This window comes from Danio rerio, chromosome 17 (assembly GCF_049306965.1).
Source record: "Danio rerio strain Tuebingen ecotype United States chromosome 17, GRCz12tu, whole genome shotgun sequence".
Lineage (NCBI taxonomy): Eukaryota > Metazoa > Chordata > Actinopteri > Cypriniformes > Danionidae > Danio > Danio rerio.
In genome coordinates this window covers 8052354-8072796 of record NC_133192.1, presented here as the reverse complement: position 1 = coordinate 8072796, position 20443 = coordinate 8052354, and the positions used below count along the sequence as shown (strand labels likewise).

The window sequence follows — 20443 nt, the reverse complement described above, 5'->3', positions numbered from 1 at the left end:
TTGTTTTATTATAAATTTTATTTATTACATTTGACATTTTATTATTTGTATATTCTTTTATGTTTTCATTAATTCAGCACTACTTACTACTGATGTGACATTGTGCACAGAGGCTTTGAAGCATGTATTAATAAAATGATACATCTCGCAGTGAAGCAGTGAACCGGAGCTTGATTCGTTTTGCCATTATCACGTGATCAGTGATGTCTGAAGCTTAATTTTCGCTTATACCCACGTGACTGCTTAGAATTTTGATTCAAAGGTTTAAACACCCTCATGAGTATTGTGTGTAACGGAAAGGCCAGCTGGCGAGTGCAGCCCAAAAGCATCACTTCCATAGCCTCCTCCTTAGAGCATTCGCCTCCCATGCAGGAATCACCGGTTCGATCCCTGCTTGGAACAAGTGGGTGGGTGAAGGACTAGTTGGAATACGATAAATGTAAATACTTTTGAAAACCATGGATTTTACTTGTCATCAGTGGTGTAATGTAACAACTTATGTGTAATGAACTACAGTAATTGAGTAGTTTGTTTATATTACTATTGTTGTATTACTACATGAATGAGTTATTTAGTAGTGAACATTTGACATTATTGCAACAGTGCTTTCCCACACTTTAACCAGCAGAGGTCCTCTTCGGGCTCTGATTTAGAAAGCTTTGAGTAACGAACCTGTTTCCGATACAATTGAGTCGAGCGCTTCACTGGTTTAGAAAGCTTAATTTCACCATCACTACTAGTTACACAACTTTACAAATTTGCAACTAGCTAGTCCTAATGCCCCAGTAAAAGTGAAGGGGACACTATACTGTCAGTGGGCGCTGTCTTTCAGAAAAGACGTTAAACCGAGGTCCTGACACTCTGTGATGATTAAAAATCATTGCACTTCTTGTTAAGGGTGGTAGTGTAACTTGGTTGTCTTGGCCAAATTTCCTCCATCGGCCCTTACCTATCATGGCCTCCCAATCATCCCCATCATCCGAATTGGCTTTATCATTGTTGAGAAGTTTTGTCTTCCTAAACTGCAAACTCAATAGTGTCACACCCCTGTTCAGATTATGGTTCACTCCAATCTCCATTCACTCAATCTCTGGATAATCAGGACTGCCTCAAGCGCTTTATTAACTGCTCCTGATGGGGCGGCATGATGTTACCCTTCCTCTCGTAACATACTCTGACTCTGAACTGTGCAGTCGCCGTCAATGTCATCAAAGTCAAATCCTTTCTGATCGTTTTTGGGCTCATTTCATCAGAAATGACCTCCCCTCTCTTCAGTCCAGACAGAAGTGGCGCACTGACAGTCCTAACTTGCAGCCTAACACTGTTGTTCTTACTCTTGATCCCCAACTTCCCAGATCTCAGTGGCCAGTAGGAAAGGTAATCTCCCTCCATCCCAGCAAGTATGGCCGTTGTAGAATTGCTGATGTTCAGGTTAGGACCGGATCTACACAAGGCCCACTGCCCGCCTGGTTCCTCTCCCGGCCTTACCTGATCCTCCGTAAACTGTCAAATTTTGCATTACAAATTTGGGGGCGGCTGTTGAGAAGTTTAGTGTTCCTAAACTGCAAATTCAATAGTGTCACACCCCTGTTCAGATTATGGTTTACTCCAATCTCAATTCGCTCAATCTCTGGCCAATCAGGACTGCCTCAAGGGCTTTATTAACTGCACCTGTGCCCACAGTTTGCCATTTTCTGGCTGCACATGGCTGAACTGTGCAGAGGACTGAATTTGATTTCCTTTGTTTTCCTGTGTGTGCGTATTTAATCATGTAAGTGGCTTTTATGGAGTGACTAGACCGGACCTCTGTTTTTACCGACAGCACCACTGGCTTCGAGCTAGCTACCTAAACTCCCCCCCCTAACTCCTTTTCAATAACTGTCTCTCCACTCCACCAATAGCTGGTGTGTGGTGAGCGCACCGGCGTCGTTGTCCTGTGGCTGCTGTCACATTATCCAAGTGGATGCTGCAAAATAGTGGTTATTGTGAAGTGCTTTGGGTGCATGGTGTTGTAAAAAAAATAAATGAGTGAAAAAGAAGAGAAGAACCCAGTCCAGGAGACTCGAAACAAGCAGAATTCCTTTATTGAGACGTGTTGGTTGATCTGCAGTCATACAGCGTCTTTAAAATGTCCATGTTTTCGCAGAGCCTACTGGAGGTCTGCAATCTGCAAGTTTTATCAAGTCTCGCACAAGTCTGAATTAAGACAAAGATTTCATGTCTGTATTGTGTTCTTAGGAGGAGGGGAGATGGTTAAAACAAAGCATGCAAATTTAGTATTGGAGCGTGATACTGGCATATAGGTTAATAACCGGCCCAGCTACTGACCACACAAGTTAATCAACAAAAGATTTCTGTAGCATAAAAGCAACACCCGAAGACAAAGACAGAGTTGTTTAAAGCATTTGCATCACTGGCTTAGCCTGTAGTCAGAAAGACAAAGGTTAAATGTCCCTCCTAGCTGGGCTGTTAATGAAATGATATAATTAAAAACCAAAGAATTTCAGTTATGCGTAGATTATTGTTCATTTGGAATTAGATGATAGAAATGTATATTTCCACAATGGCCATACACAATAAATGCCCTATATAAATACACATTACATTAACATTTTAGTTTAGGTAATAAAAAAGAAAATGAAAAGTTTTTTTTTTTTTTTTGTAACTACACTAGCCCTGGTACAAATCATCTCAGTGCTGAATGATCATGAAAACAACGCAAACAATCTTCATGCTTTATTTTGTTTTTCAAACAATCTTCATGATTTATTTTGTTTTTTGAGGTAAAGTAGATTTGAATATGTATAACATAATAATAAACAATAATCGCTAAACATTACTTTCTGAATAATGCTCCATTTTAAATAATTAAACAATAATTTGCCCTGTCGGTGCTATCTCTCTGGACTAAAGTAAACAGTGGAAGAACATTCCAAAATATTGCTGCCTAATTTTTTCAAATTACATTTTTAATTCATCTAAACTTACTTCAGTCAAACTGACAAAAGATATTACATAAAACCTGACTAACATGTTGAAATAAGTTAAAGTAGCATTAAAACATTTGTTGTGACCTTTTTCTTATAATTTTTACAGTGGCAAAAGTCAAAAAGTATCAACTTGTGTGAGTGTGTGGTTTGACTGATTTACTTGTGAAACACTCTACGATTGTGGAGGTGAGAAGATGCGACGCCATCAGGAAGGCTGGGTAACAGAGCCTCAGAAATATCCAGACCAACACCAGTGGAGTTCTGCCAGTGAACAAAAACAAACAAACTGAATGTTCAATAAAGCATTTAAATGACATTCTTTATTCTGTGATCTACAGTCCAGAAGACGTTTGGAAAGACTCAAAAATTCAAATGAATGATGTATGTCAAATTCCCTAACTTTCACTGACAGGCAACCCCTTTCAACTGATTGCCCAATTGCACAGCCTTAAGAGCGTGCATATCATGAATGCTGGGAATCTACTGCACCTACTGGTAACTTGTTTGCCATTTATCAATTAAAAAATTTACTAAAAACCTGCATTATTCTGGTTGGTCACGTTGTACTGCTATTATTTTACACAATACTGTACATTTAAACAAAATCTGATTCATTTACACCATTTAAATAAAACATTTAATTTCAGTCAGCTTTTGTAGCGGCTTACCAATGCCGCTATTGTTGGTAGAGTGAGCAAGTTTTTAACGCGTAAAAAGTCAGAGTCCGTAAGCAAATAGATGCAAATAAAAACATATTTATTGTCCAATCAACTTCCAATCAACAGAATTACTCAATCACTTTCCTTTATCTAAAAGCACACTTCTCTGTTTACCTTCAATTACAAAATGATACCATACGATACGGTCAAAAACTGTGTGCTTCCTACCAACACTGTCTTCCTCCATGCAGTGAAGCCACAGTTATATAGTCTCCTACTGACACCTTGTGGCCAATAGCCAAAATACAATGTATGGCTCCTACATACCGGCCCCTTAATTGTTTATGACAAAATGGCATAACAATTACAAATTTATACAATATGGAGCCTTACACATGAACTCAAAATGGTATCAAATATATATATATATACATGCAAATATATAACCTCAGTTTAAACTCCTGTTTAAATGGTTATATCATAATTTTCCTATGTTGATTCTTGAAGAAGGCAAAGCTTACTAATTGAACGTTCCAAGATGTTGCATTTGGTTTGAACTTTTACAGATCTAACTAAACCTCTACTGTCTGGAAAAGTCTCAATCACTCTTCCCAGAACCCATGATCCACGTGGTGCTGTAGAATCTGCAATGATCACAATGTCGCCAACAGTAAGATTTCGATGTTCCTTGTTCCATTTTTGTTGCTTCTGCAACAATGGTAGGTATTCGCGTACCCATCTTTTCCAGAAGAGGTCTGAAATATATTGCACTTGTCTCCATCTTCGTTTGGCATATGAATCAGACCTTTCAAACAAACCAGGAGGCAGTGCAGGGTTTCCTTTCAAAAGCAGAAGGTGGTTAGGTGTTAAAGCTTCCAAATCATTAGGGTCACTGGAGATATTAGAGATGGGTCGATCATTTAGAATTGCTTCGGCTTCACACAAGACAGTCTGCAGGGCTTCATCATCCAATGTTTGTTGTCGAAGGACAACACACAGACTTTGTTTCACCAGTCTAATAAACGTTCCCACACTCCTCCAAAATGAGGGCTTGAAGGTGGGTTAAAACTCCAGTCCACTCCCTTCTGTAGCAGGGCTCGTTGAATCTTCTCCTTGTTCAATGCACTGAGTGCCTCTTTTAGCTCCCGCTCAGCACTGATGAAATTAGTCCCATTATCAGATCTCATAGAAGAAACTTGTCCACGACGACAGATAAATCTGCGTAAAGCGTTGATACACGAGTCTGTATCAAGCGAGTATGCCATTTCCAAATGAACTGCCCTACTTGCCATACAAGTAAATAGCACTCCATAGCGTTTCACTGTACCACGTCCTCTTTTTACTTCTATGGGCCCAAAGAAATCTACTCCTACATTAGTAAAAGGTGGTAAATCAGGAGTGATTCTTTCCACTGGAAGGTCTGCCATCCTTTGTTCACCCAGCTTCCCCTTAAAGCGTCTACAAATGACACACTTAGAAATGATCTTTCTTGCAACAGAATTGGCATTTGTTATCCAATACTTACAACGCAGTTTAGAAAGCATTTGATTTCTGCCACCATGACCCAGTTGTTCGTGAATGTCTGAGAGTATGAGATGTGATACGTGCTGATTTTTAGATAACAAGATGGGATGTTTTCTTTCGCTTGGCATAGCTGACTTACCAAGTCTTCCTCCTACTAACAGCACTCCATCATGCAACATAGGATCCAGTTTATAGACAGAACTGTTTCTTTTAACAGTGTTACCATGTTTAAGAGCAGCAATTTCTTCCTGAAATTGTTCCTTTTGACTGAAACGAATGATGTTAACCTCAGCCTTATAAACATCTTCCACAGTCAAACTCTGTCGTTCCAGAGATGATTTAAAATGTTGCAATTTTGCATTCATGGTTGCATCATCACTATGCTCCAAAGACAGTTCCTTTCGTTTACGACTTATCTGCAGTAGACGTTTCTGCAGTTTCAAAATCCATGCAACTGCAACCTTTAGACGTTTCCAATCTGAGAAGTAATGTATCAACTTGCTTGTGGCATTTTGTTCGCTTTGCAGTGTCACAGCATTTACCTTTAATTCCCTTTTTACTTCAGGATCATCATCATCCATTGATGTCGAATCACTTGTATGGAACTGTACATCACTTGGCTTCCATAGAAAGCTAGGCCCCTTTAGCCACCGTTCATTGTTCAAAAAAGATTCCACATTCAAGCCACGTGATGCATCGTCTGCTGGATTGTCTTTAGTTGGTACATGCCTCCATTGTTGAGGCTGTGTTGCGTCTCTTATAAATGACACTCTGTTAGCGACAAATGTATGGAACCGTTTGTTCTCGTTCTTTATGTAATTGAGAACAGTTGTACTGTCGCTCCAAAAAACAGAATCCTCCAATGGAAGTTGCAACATCTTCTTTAACATGATGTCCATCTTCACAGCCAAGACAGCTGCTGTAAGTTCTAAACGTGGTATGGTCACATGTTTCAATGGTGTTACTCTGGACTTACCCATCAAAAATGACACATGAACCTTGTCTGCACCGTTAAGCATCTTCAGATAGGAAACTGTGCCATACCCAGTTTCACATGCATCTGCAAAGTGGTGTAAACAAGCATGACTGGGCAGTCCATAATCCACAGGTTTAAAACATCTGTTTACCTGAAATTCTGCAACCTTGTCCAACTCAACAATCCAATGAGTCCATTGCTTCTGGAAGGCAGATGGTATGGTATCATCCCAGCCCAATGTCTTTCTGCACAACTCCTGCAAGATGACTTTTGCAGGCAGAATAACAGGTGCAAGGAAACCCAAAGGATCATACACCGAGCTTACCACAGACAGAATGCCTCGTCTTGTACAAGGTTGAGTTTTCAAGGAAATCTTGAATTGAAAAGTGTCAGCATCCACACTCCACTGAAGACCTAATGCTCTTTCAACTGGCAACTTGTCTCGATCCAAATCCAACTGCTGTATATCCTTGGCCCGATTTTCCTGAGAGATCGATTGTAACACCTCCCGGCTATTACTGATCCACTTTGTCAAACGAAAACCTCCTTTCTGACAAAGACAAGTGAGATCTTTTGCCATAGATATGGCCTTCTCTTCACAAGAGACACTCTTCAAACAATCATCCACATAGAAGTTATTGTTGATCGTTTCAATTACCTCTAATGGAAAGTCACCTTCACTGTCCTTTGCGGTTTGCTTTAAAGCAAAGGATGCACAACTCGGAGAGGACACTGCACCAAAAAGATGAACTTTCATCCTGTAAGTAATGGGTTCCTTATTCAGTTCTCCACCAGGCCACCACAAGAAACGAAGAAAATCTACATCTTCTGCTGCAACTCTGACTTGATGAAACATCGCTTCTATGTCAGCCATAAAGGCTACTGGCTCCTGTCTAAATTTCAGTAAAACTCCAACCAGAGAACTGGTAAGATTAGGACCTTGCAATAAGTTATCATTAAGTGATGTTCCTTTATATGCTGCCCCACAGTCAAAAACCACTCTCAATGATCCCTTTTTAGGATGAAACACCCCGTGATGAGGGATGTACCAAACTTTACCATCCACTCGATCAAGTTGGCAATCAGGTACCTTCTCAGCATAGCCCTCGTGTATGACACTTTCAAGAAAGTGAGTATACTTCTCATGAAATTCTTGATTTATTTCCAATTTCCTTTTTAAACCAAGCAACCGTTGCTTAGCAACACCAAGATTATTTGGTAATGTGACATCAGACTTAAATGGTAATCTTAAGCTGTAATGTCCATCCTGATGCTTGACTGAATTGTTCATTATACTCATGAACTGAAGATCTTCCCTTGACATTTCCTTTTCATCAACAGTCTTCTCATTGAAATCATGATTAAACTGGTTGTTAAGCAGCTCCTCCAATCTAACAACAGAAATTCGGTTAACAGTAACATCAGAATGGCCAACTTCATTCCTATGTTCACTGTTTCCTTCCACAGTCCCATTAACAACCCACCCCAATAGGGTCTTAATGGCAAAAGGCCCATTACCTTGACTGTTAATAATCTTGTGTGGTTCCATCACATTAGCTGCATTAATTCCAATCAGTAAATCAACCTCTGCTTGAATGCAAGGTATCTTCACTTTATCCAGGTATGACCACTTGGATAACTCCTCTTGAGTTATGATGTTCTGAGAACTCACAGGCATTTTCTGTTGTGTGTAAACAGCAGGAAGTGGAAAGAAATTATTAGTGTTAAGACCACTGATTTCCAGACCATCAATAACACTGCAAGACACAGACTTTTCCTGACCCATAGTACGAAGCAGAATATTAATCTTCTTTCCATTCAAATTCAGCTCCTCTTGCAAGTGTTCAGAACAGAAAGTGGCCGAACTTCCTGGGTCCAAAAAAGCATATGTCTGCATCACCTTGTTACTTTTAATGGCCTTGACTTGAACTGGTATGATTGACATTAAAGTTCTTTCAGTCCCGGCCCCTGTGTGACCACAAGTTTGCACAGATGTATCTTTGCGCTTTTCTTCAGCCTGCTTCAGTATTACCTCTTTGCCATAAATATGCAGGATTGTGGGGTGTGTTTCTCCACAAATGTCACATTTCAGTCGATTCTCGCATCTTTTACTTTTATGCCCAGTTTTTAAACAGCCAAAACAAATTCCCTTGGCCTTCAGGAATTCAATCTTGTCACGTTGTGTTCTTTTCTTTAATGCAAAGCACCTTTCCAATAAATGCTGATTTTTGCAAAACAAACAGTCTCCATTAGACTTAGACACATGACAAGATTTTGGTTGTGCTAAAGCATCACTGAACTTCTTTGCTGGAATAGAAGTTGAAATGTCAGTAGCAAAACTACTTCTGGTAAAGGGCTTGTGTGGTTGAACCTTAAGTTTACTTGCACCATGCTTGTCTTGAATGTCACCAAAAACAGGATCAGATGCCATTTTAACCTGTTTTTCAATAAATTCAACAATGTCACAGAACTTTGGCCTGCCATGAACAGACTCCATTATCTGACAGGCTTTAGCTCTCCATTGCTCCCTCAATTTGTAAGGCAGCTTCATAACCACTGATTTCATGTTGCTAGGCATGTTAAGTTCTTGCATATATGAGAGTTCATCCATTGTATTACAACAAGTACGCAAAAACAAAGCATAAGCCTGCAATCCTTGCACATCTTCAGCCTTTAAAGTAGGCCACCCCAGGGCTTTCTCCATATAGGCTGTAGATACCTTAAACTCATTACCAAAATGTTCCTTCAACAACTTCTTGGCCATTGCATAGCCCTTTTCTGAAGACATATATTGGCAACTGCGAACAAGATCTTTAGGCTGCCCTTTTGTGAACTGCTCAAGGAAATACAACTGATCCTTTAAATTGGTTGTTTTTTGCTCAATGCCATGCTCAAATGCTCTAATGAATGGAATATACTGCAATGGGTCACCATCAAATGTTGGAATTTCCTTCTTTGGTAGAATACGAGGATTTGCTTGCTGTTGAACAAGATGCGCTGTTAATTCCTCCTGTTTTTTCAGAATTTCAAGCAAAGGATCACCCTGTGCAGGTAAGATATTTGTAGCATGCTGAATTATGGAGTCATGTTGTGTTTGAGCAGAACAGTTACCATTAGCATGTTCCGATGTTTGTTGATCAATCCATCCAATCCTTTGATCCTGTATTGCAGCTTGAGATGCAGAAACACCAGTGTATCCATCCAAATCCAGTGGCATTGAATTTACTGGGACATAGTCATTTGCATTGGGGTTTAAAGATGTTGTTTGAGAAGAAGAATTTGCAGTGACCACAACCTTTTCAATCTTCTTTGAAGATAAACTGCTTGAACATTTACTTTGTTGATCAAATTTCTGCAACACACTGATCCTTGCTGTGGAAGCTGCTATTTGAGCATCCAAGTCCAACTGCTCTTTTTTCCTTCTCAGTTCTTCCTCCTGAACTTCAATATCATGTTTAGCCTTTAATGCAGCAGCACGTGCCATGAGTGCGGCCTTTTCTGCCTCTGCTTGAATACAGGCAGATGATATGGATGAACTACTGCTGCTGCGTGCACTGCATTTACTGCGTTTTGAGGTAGCATGTGATACATTTGACACACTATCTCCAGGACCAACATCACTCTCTGGATTTTCCACTTCAGATATTTTGTGACCTTCTGATTTATCTGATAACCATTTATTTGTTCGTTCCAAAAACTCATTGTTTGATATCATTTTTGCTTTAAACCAGATATCATGTTTTTCACACTCTTCAACCGGTAAAATAACCAAAAGTGACTCATGAGTGTCTTTTGCCTCTGAACACAACCTCTTAAAATCCTCAAAGACCAAACGTACCTCAGGTTTGCATTCATTGTCATCACATATTAGTTTGTTAATTGACTCTTTAAGCTTTTGTGCTTTGTTTAGCTTTGCTTTTCTTAACTTCTGTAAAGTGTCTAGTTTTTCAACTAAAGCTTTAGCTGTTAATTTAACTGGTCTTTTTTCCCTTTCAGGCTCATTTTCAACAGAAGTTAAACCTTGATCAGTCAGATTCACCATTTCAACATTCAAATTGATTTCATTTTCCATTTTGCAAATTGTAAAACCCAATAAACACACATAAGAAAAGTTCAGTCAGTCATGGGCAACCAATGCATTGGATTTACGCTTTAAACCTTATTGTGTGCACACATAGTTTCCATATGGCCATAATGATGATGTTGTTGCAACAAACATACCTATTGTGCTGTTTATCAAACGCGAAGAGATGAACGTAGCGTAGATTCACCTTAATGCAGGAAACCAGAAGAAAGCCGATCCAAACGAACTCACTCAGATGCTGAAGAAACGCTGTCCTCACGTGCAGCAAATGAAGCCTTGATCCAAACGAACGTCGCTGTCCTTGTCTGTAGAAACACCATGCCTTGCTGTCCACTCCAGCGGCGTCTCAATTGTCCCACGAAGCAAAGTTTTTGACTTTTATGTAGCGGCTTACCAATGCCGCTATTGTTGGTAGAGTGAGCAAGTTTTTAACGCGTAAAAAGTCAGAGTCCGTAAGCAAATAGATGCAAATAAAAACATATTTATTGTCCAATCAACTTCCAATCAACAGAATTACTCAATCACTTTCCTTTATCTAAAAGCACACTTCTCTGTTTACCTTCAATTACAAAATGATACCATACGATACGGTCAAAAACTGTGTGCTTCCTACCAACACTGTCTTCCTCCATGCAGTGAAGCCACAGTTATATAGTCTCCTACTGACACCTTGTGGCCAATAGCCAAAATACAATGTATGGCTCCTACAGCTTTTAACTATAAAATAAACAAACAAAGGGTTACAATAAATTTGAATTGATAATCTTGAAACCATCCCCATCATTCTCTCTCTCTTTTCAGACAAGGTGGCGGGACAAATCAAAGGTTACCATAGCGTCAACTTGGAATTATACGGTTCTATTTGCGTTCTGAATGATTTTGAGATATTGAGCTTCAAAGTTTTTGCATTCCATATAGCAAACAGTATGTGTGAAGCACTTCTCTTTACATTAACATGACAGAGACTCTTAGTTTTCTCTAAATGGAAGTTATCAAAGTTCTCCAAGTTTGCAAATTGGAGTAAAAACACCACGGTAAATGCAGATAGAACCTTCTAATTCTAAAAAAAAAAGTCCTTTTCCACTTGGAATTAAAAGGTTCTGTCTGGCAGATCATTCATTGAAGCATTACTTTTCAAGGAATACAATAAAATATAAATATATAATTTGGTGTTGTAACAATATGTTGATGCTTGAGAAAGTTACAGTTTTGCTTTCTAGAACATTTATTTCATGTTTTAGGATGAATATTTTTTCTTGTTCAAATAAGGCACACAAGGCTGTGCTAAATATTTTATCCAGTGTAGATGTTAATTTAATCTAATTAATATGGTAATATTTATACAATTTTATGCCTAATATGAATTTTTGAAATATATTTATTACATTATTTGCCCCATGAATTAAATTCAGTATTCGCCCTTCAAAGCTTAATATCAAATTTAAAGACTTAAAAAGAAAACAGACAATGAGCAAATGAGATTAATAAACACTGAAAAATGTTTCCCTGACTATATATACACAAAAATATTTCACATTTAATGCATCATTTTTTTAAAAATATTTGTTTCTTTTTCAACAATGTAAAATGTACCACTTAATCTCAATGTCAAGAAATGCTTCACATGTAAAAACATGTCAATTTTGTGTGGTGCGGCATTATTTAGTCGACTCTGATATTGTGTGATTTTGTCTTTCTGGTGTTTCCTGCTGTCAATGGAGAAGTCCGGCAAAATGACTAAGAAAGCTGATCCTGAATGGTCCTCGTGTATGCATTCAAAATGCTGATTGGCTCACAGAAAGAACCTTATAGAGCTAAGCTTTTTTTTTTTTTTTTTTAAATAAAAAGTCTTAAAATGTAAAAAACTTGTATAGTTTTATTTATTTATTTTTTTTTTATCTATTTTTGTATTTATGGTAGTGAACCATTGTTTAAATATGACTCAGATTCAGGTTTATTTGTTTTTCCTTTGTTATAAAATGTATTTTTGTTTTAATGTTAGTCAAAATTGAATTTAACTTTGTTGGGTGTTTTTTTTTTTTTTTGCTATTTTTATTGGTTTCATTATTTTTTATTTTAAGATGACTTTATTAATTAAATATTTTAATTTTTACATAATTTCAGTACTAGTTACACAACTTGAAAACTCAATTATTCATTCATCATTCATTCATTTTCTTTTTTCGACGTAGTCCCTTTATTAACCTAGGGTCGCCACAGCAGAATGAACCACCAACTTATCCAGCATGTTTTACACAGAGGATGCCCTTCCAGTACACAACCATACACACTAATCCACAGTCATACACTACAGACAGTTTAGCCTACTCAATTTTATATATTAATACTATACTAAAATATTAATAATATTTTTAATATTTTACTCTATTCCACTTAACATTTTAGTTTAAGAAATGAATCATTTCAGTACACAATGTAATCCCTTTAAATGAGTCCTACTCACTGTTTTAGGTCTGTCCAGAGGCGTCCAAGTCTCTCTCCATACAGCATCAGCACTGAACTCCTCCAGCGGGTTTATAAAGCTCATGCTTGTGGAAGACATCACTGAGCTGTTTCTGAGCAATCCTGCGACACAACAACACACACAGGTGGGAAAAAAAATCAAGCTTAGAAACAAAAACACACCAGAAAGTGACTGACTTACCTGCTGATGCATTTCTTAAACGTAGCCTTCTTGATGAGGAACTCTGTCGTCCTGAAGCATGAAAAAAAGCAAGTCAGTATGAAGAAAACGCTTCCTAAATACAAGCAGATAATATAAAGCAGTACTGTGAGCACCTGAAGGAACAGTGGATTTACACTGCAGCGCTGCCTCGTAATTCTGGATCTGATTGTGGAGTTTGTCCACATGCTGGAAGGCTTCGAGCTTCAGGCTTCGCTCCTGATGAAGTTGACCTCTCACCTTCACAATACAGAAGCATTTACACTGAATTATTAGTGTATATATAATGATTTTACAATGTTTCTACCACATATTTAAACAATAGTTTGAATAACTCATTTCTAATAACCAATATTGTCTTTGCCATGATGAAGTGCAATTTAAAGGCTTAACTAGGTTAATTAGGTAAGTTGGAGTAATTAGGCAAGTCAATATCCAAGACAGCAAAGAATTCTGGCCCAGATCTGTCATCAATCTGGCACAACAGGCATTCATCCGGCACTGGCATACAGCTTGTGGGCCAAACATGGCCCTGGTTTGGCAGAGGTGACACAGCCTTTAAGGCGGCACACAATACTTGGGCCAGATGTAAAATGTAGTATTTGGCCCAGATGTTTCACTGTAAAAAGTGAAAACTTAAACAAATTACTTCGACTTGTTACAATTAAGTGAATTTGTGTAAAAGAATTATAATGTTGTGTATATACGTATTTATTATATTTCCATTTTGTCAATTTTGTCAAGCCTCCTGTGGACAGGTGTTGAGAATTAGCAAGTTTCCTAAAACACTTAAATAAATGCATTTGGTTGTCTATTGTAATTGTGATGTCCATGTCAAATAAATAAATAAATAAAATTAATTAAGTTTGATGAACTGTACAGTTTTCAGTAATAGATTATTTTTTAACTCTTTTAGGTGTAATACGTTAATAGTAAGTAATTTACTTAAAGTAATTTAAGTAATTTATTTAAAAATAGAAGAATGGAACAGTACATACAGTACAGTACAAATTATGCAATATATTAGTAATATGATAACACAGTTTTTCTTGATTGCTTTGATGCTGTCGTCAACTGGAACTCTATATTTTTAAAACAGTAAACACACAGGCCCAAACAGCGGCACTCATTGTCAAAATTACATATTTTTATTCATTTTTTAAATATGTATTTCTCCTTTGCTGTTTCTTTTAATAATTTAATGGTGTTAATATATTACATACTTTATACATATCAAAAATGCTTTGACAATACTGTAAATGTCATTCCAATATAGCAACTTTAGAGAGAGAGAGAGAAAGAGAGAGAGAGAGAGAGAAAGAGAGAGAGAGAGAGAGAGAAAGAGAGAGAAAGAGAGAGAGAGAATTTTTGAATTTTCAACACGCCTTTAATAAACATTTTAAAGACGTTATACAATCAAATGTTACACATAAAAATTAAAAACAGCCTAATAAACCATAAACTCTAAATTTTCATCACAAATTTGACATAAAACTTCTTTGTGACACCAAATTTTTTCAAAACACATAAGATCACCCATTGTTTTGTAATACTGGAAATCAAATAAAATTCTGAATTTTACCAAGTTAAAAAAAAGATTTTTTTTTAAACAGCCACTTGAGTTTTGCTCAACTTGTACTTTTCTAGTGTCATAAATTGCCATTTTTGCTTGACCCAAAAGAAAATTTAATAACTGACAAAAAAAAAACGACGTTTACGTGTATACTTATAACCACAAATAAACGTTTCCATAGAAAATGTCTCGCCAAAATGAACAAACAAGTTAGTTAAGACCTGAAAAAAGATAACATAAAAGCATGATATAGGGTTTCACGTTGAGAACAAAAAGGACATTCATCACTATTACCTGGATTTATAATTGAAACAAACGCATTCACAGCTATGGCACCATGCGAGAGAGAGAGAGAGAGAGAGAGAGAGAGAGAGAGAGAAAGAGAGAGAGAGAGAGAGAGAGAGAGAAAGAGAGAGAGAGAGAAAGAGAGAGAGAGAGAGAGAGAGAGAGAAAGAGAGAGAGAGAGAGAGAGAGAGAGAGAAAGAGAGAGAGAAAGAGAGAGAAAGAGAGAGAGAGAGAGAGAGAGAGAGAGAGAGAGAGAGAGACCCTTTACCTGTCAGTGTGTGCACATGGCTCCTAAATATCATAAAAGTAAGAGAAATAGTGGATTTCTATTATTTCAACAGCCTTTTTAAAATAACTTTAACCCATTGAAAAAAAAGGTGTATAACAGTGTCATAACAAATAAAAATCAAGTTAAAATCACATTATTTTTTGCACATTAATTTATGTGCCGTGGGAAAAGGGTGTTTTTCAATCCGGCTACCACTGCAGGTATATTTCAAACCTGTGGGAAGCCCTGCACACTGAGGGGATCTCACGAGGAAATGTAACTATTTAACATTTTGTCAGTTTAATGGCTATTTCATGCGAGTTCAGTCGTATGAAAATGTACCTTTTGAAATATGGTACATTGTTTTGACCGGTCCAGCCCACCTGAGAACAGATTTTACTCCATATGGCCCCTGAGCTAAAATTAGTTGTACACCGCTGCTCTAGAGACATTAGAGACTTATTTTACATCTTGTATAAAGGTGCATAATAGGTCCAAAAGCTGAGAATATTTGAAGGTTTAGTTGTGTGTAATGCGTTGAGCTGAGACTGACTTGTCTGATGTGTCTGTGGCTGCGCTGCTGTCTGATCTGTGTGTCGTGGGTGTGTTTCTGAAGTTGTGCGCTCAGTGTCCTCAGCTGACTCTCTCGGTCCAGCACGTCCTCCTGCAGCGTCTCCACACTCTCCATCCTTAGAGTCTGCAGCTCCTGACGGCTCTGAGCATCTCGAGCTGAGCGATGCTCAATGTCCTGCAGCTTCTGACTCTGTCAGGGAAGCAAATCACACGTGTTACCAAAGTCCCTTTAAGGCGAGTCATTTCACTCTTTGAAACACGTTTTGGGCAATACGCTCAGGCATTCTGTTTGATAGGGATCCCTATTTTCATTTTAGGGATCACTAATAAAATTAAAGAACAGCTGATTCTTTAGTTCACTTCTAAACGTTCAAATCACACAAAATCTGCAGAAACTCACGTCAAGTCCGAGCCCTTGCCCCCGTAGAATCATCAGTCTATAGTGATTGCTGATTGGCTCCTATACTAGAAGGTGGGGCTTCATTTACCATACTGACTGTTACACTTTTCCCCATTTAAAACTACATGAGTGACATGTCTTGTGCATTCTTTAGACGAATTACCATGTTTGTAAACATTCAGAATGCGTGCGCAGGAAGGTGTCGGGAAAAAAAATCGGGAGCACTAGCATTTACAGCGAGGGAACGACATCTGATGTGGCACAGTTTGTTGTTGTCTCAGAAATAAGTTATATTGATTACATATTATATATATATTATTTACATGTAATGTAATGTGTATTTTATATAGCGCATTTATTGTGTATGGCCATACACCCAAAGCGCTTCACAATCATGAGGGGGGTCCCTCCACACCACCACCAGTGTGCAGCATCCACTTGGATGATGCGACGGCAGCCACAGGACAACAGCGCCAGTGCGCTCACTAAACACCAGCTATTGGTGGAGAGGAGAGACAGTGATAGAGCAAATTCGGTGGAAGGGGGTGATTGGGAGGCCATGATCGTAAGGGGCGATAGAGGGACTTTGGCCAGGACACCGGGGTTACACCCCTGCTCTTTCACGAGAAGTGCCATGGGATTTTTAATGACCACAGAGAGTCAGGACCTCGGTTTAACGTCTCATCCGAAAGACGGATAATAATGCTTTCAGCGTATTATAACAGCTTGTCACCCAGTAATAAGCACAGTTATTCTGCAAAATAAACCTTAAAGTGAGTGTCGTTTATCTGACAGTATCTGACAGGTCCATTTGCGATAGCACCCTCCCAATGGATATTGGATAAGACGAAATGGCCAAGCATCCAGCCCCAAATATACAATCTCATTGAAGCTCCAAGTGTTTTAACAAGAGAGAAGTTAAAGGCCTACAAGTCTTTGGATGCCTACAATGTTGTTCTGTGTGGTCATGTGCGAGAAATAATGCTCCATGATGACCAGATTTAAAACTTTATAGTGCAAAAAAACAATGTTCTGCCTAGCCAAAGACAGGGAAAGAAGATGGAGCTGTACAAGCTCTGGGTAATCATCAACAAGCAAAACAACTGCATTCTGACAGCGAACTACACCTGAACTTAAGGCAGGGTATGTGATCTTACACATAGAGGTAAAGTTGGTTTTATATACGCACATTCGGACTTTATTATTTGCAAAACTCTAAATAGCTAAATAATTTTAGCAGCCTATGACTATTAAAGTACAATAATGTTCACAGTCAAATAAACAGTGTTAATGTTGTTTTTAAGTCACACTTGCAGGTTACTTCAGATCGAATATTCAAAGTGCCGTGGTAAACAATATAGGGAGTGTGTCACAAGTTGTCACTGAATGAATGTGTGAATATAAAACCAAGTTTACCTTAATAACTTATATATATAACTTATATTATATTCTTAGCATTCAGTGTCCGTGGTTTAATTAACCCTATTTAACTGTTTTTGCTGAAATCATTGCTGCAATCAAAAACGAGTAATGTGTATGATTCAGCATACTGTACTGCTCCCGTTTCTTCTGCCACCTCCCTGCACGCGCATCCTGAATGTTTACAAACATGGTAATTGGTCTACAGATCGTCACTTTATTCAGCTCCCTTTTAGCCAAAGACATCTGCAGTTGGCATTAAAAGCAGTGTGGTGTACGGTAAATGTTAAGTTTTCTATTTTTGGACTTTTGAATTTGGCATCCTACTGCACAACACGACACGTTTGCTATTGCCAGCGTTTTTTTTTTTTTTTCAACCAGGAACCGTGTGGTAATTCGTCTATAGTCTTTGGTGTTACTGAAATATTATTACAGTTAAAGGATAACAATTTTCTATTGTTTTTATTTTATTCCTGTGATGCAAAACAACATTTTTAGCATTGTAAGTTCAGACTTGATCTTTCACACTTATATTTACATTACATTTAATCACTTATCAGATGCCTTTTTTCAAAGCGACTTACAATTGAGGAGGTATTCAGTGATTCAACAAGTTATCAACTTCTGATTTTTAATGTCGAAAAGAATTTAGCAATTTTAAAAATACATTTGTATTTATACCATTAAAGGGATAATTCACCCAAACATTAACATTTCCTCATCATTTCCTCACATTTAAGTGGTTGTAAGCTTTTATGAATTTCTTTCTTGACAAAACAAGATATCCTGAAGAATGTTATCCAAAACACTTTTCTCAACACTCTTGATTATATCTTACTTATAATATTATAAAAAAAACATCTAAATATTGAATAATATTTATATTTACAAATATATATTTTTAACTCTCAGATTCCAGATGTTCAAATAGTTTCATCTCTGCCAAATATTGTCCTGTCAATGGACAAGCTTATACATTCAGCTCTATCAGGGTTATACAAACACTACCTGACAAAAGTCTTGTCGTCGATCTCAGTTGTAAGAGCAACAAATAATAACTTGACTTCTAGTTGATCATTTGGAAAAGTGTCAGAAGGTAGATTTATCCGATGAATCATCTGTTGAACTGCATACCAATCATCACAAATACTGCAGACCTACTGGAACCTGCGTGGACCCAAAGAGTCTCACAGAAATCAGTCAATTTTGGTGAAGAATAAATCATGGTTTGGGGTTAATTCAGTATGGGGGTGTGCGAGAGATCTGCAGAGTGGATGGCAACATCAACTCCTTCTCATACTTCACCCTCCACATCAAAGTTCCTGAAAGCAAAGAAGGCTCCAGGATTGGCCAGCCCAATCACCAGACATGAACATTATTGAGCATGTCTGGGGTAAGATGAAGGAGGAGGCATTGAAGATGAATTCAAAAAATCTTGATGAACTCTGGGAGTCCTGCAAGAACAATTTCTTTGCCATTCCACATGACTTTATTAATAAGTGATTAGAGTCATTGCAGAAACGATGCAGTCCTCCAAGCTCATGATGGAGTCAGTCACAATATTCATTCTTCTTTCACTGCAGCATGACTTTATATTCTATACTGGACATTATTTCTGCTAAGTGACAAGACTTTTGTCTAAGCAAAGTCAAACCTTACTGTCCTAATTAAATCATTAAAAATCAAGGCATGAACATATTTTATTTTGGTAAAAAAAGCATAATCTAGAGGCCTTTGCCTCTCATATAAGCCACTTCTGATACCAAGTGATCAACTATAAGTCAAGTTATTATTTGTTGCTCCTAAAACTTGTATAGGCAACAAGACTTTCATCAGGCAGTTTATATATTTCAAGTCTTTCTGATGGCTATGCTTTCGCATATGATAGATGTGCATACCTGCAGTGTGATCTGCTTCTGTATGTGTTCATATTCAGTCTGACACTGCAGCAGAGCCTCCTTCACTGCATCCAGCTCCTGTCTGGACACAATCTCCTTCTGCTCTGAGATCAGCTTCACTTTTACAGCTTCAGTTTTACACGACGCCTCATTCTGGACACACAGAAGCAGCATTCATTCACAGTGGGGCTGCACGGTATTGGCTAATCTGACATTGCGATATTTCGTTTTGCTGCAAACATGTATTGCGATATTAGCAATTATTACAAACTAAAAATTATTATTAACTGATGTCCCTTTAACACAGTGTTTCTCAACCACATTCCTGGAGAGCCACCAACACTGCATGTTTTGGATGTCTCCTTTGTCTGTCACATCCATTACAAGTCTCTGCTCTCTGCAAAAAATGCTGATGATCTGAATACATTTGGTTGAGGAAACATGGAAATTGTGCAGGACGGTCCTCCAGGAAGGTGGTTGAGACTGATTTATCACGTGCACTTCATACCAGTCTCCAGTGCAGCAGCTCTTTCTGGATTCTCTCTTGCTCTGTCAGCAGCTTCCAGCGGCTAAAGATTCTCAGTTTACACACCAGCGCAGCCAGCCTGCTGTTCTCCCCATCAAGATCCTCTAAAAGCTCTTTCTGAACCCAACCAAGACATAATAATGTCAGATAAACACCACGGAGAAAAGGTAAATGTGACATTTCACCCTAAAAGCCACATTTTTTTTAAAATACCATTGTGGGTTTCTGCATTATAACAAAGCTCATCCCAGCAGCTTACCTGCTGAAGTGTGTGAATGAGACTCTGGTTATCATCAGCGGGTGATAATCTAGTTTTCAGTTTGATGATTCTGTCCACGCCTTCCTTCCTCACGCTGCTGATCAGCTGACGGACATCATGGTCCATTTTCTCATTATAACTGTCCAGACGTGCCTGTGAACGGCAGAAAGAGTCGCACTAAATATATTGTTTAAGTCATTTTATGCATAAACAATTGAACTTTTATGGCTTTATGCTGCGTCCCAATTTGTATACTATCTATCTTATTTAGGATACAAAAAGAATGCGTCTCCCAAACTGTAGTATTGTTTGTTTGTTTATTATTG

General features: G+C 38.0%; 1 protein-coding gene across 1 annotated transcript in view; it reads right to left on the bottom strand.

The window, feature by feature from the left end:
- Nucleotides 1-2059: 2059 nt before the first annotated feature.
- si:ch73-242m19.1 overlaps nt 2060-20443 on the bottom strand; it is a 110537-nt gene continuing 92153 nt past the window's right edge. Inside the window, exons 39-46 of the mRNA XM_073928126.1 lie at nt 20118-20270; nt 19841-19975; nt 19333-19485; nt 15596-15805; nt 13033-13156; nt 12899-12949; nt 12698-12819; nt 2060-3251 (exon numbers count right to left, since the gene is read on the bottom strand). Coding sequence (XP_073784227.1) covers nt 3147-3251; nt 12698-12819; nt 12899-12949; nt 13033-13156; nt 15596-15805; nt 19333-19485; nt 19841-19975; nt 20118-20270 — 1053 coding nt within the window. The 3' untranslated portion in view covers nt 2060-3146. The remainder of the gene's footprint in view (nt 3252-12697; nt 12820-12898; nt 12950-13032; nt 13157-15595; nt 15806-19332; nt 19486-19840; nt 19976-20117; nt 20271-20443) is intronic.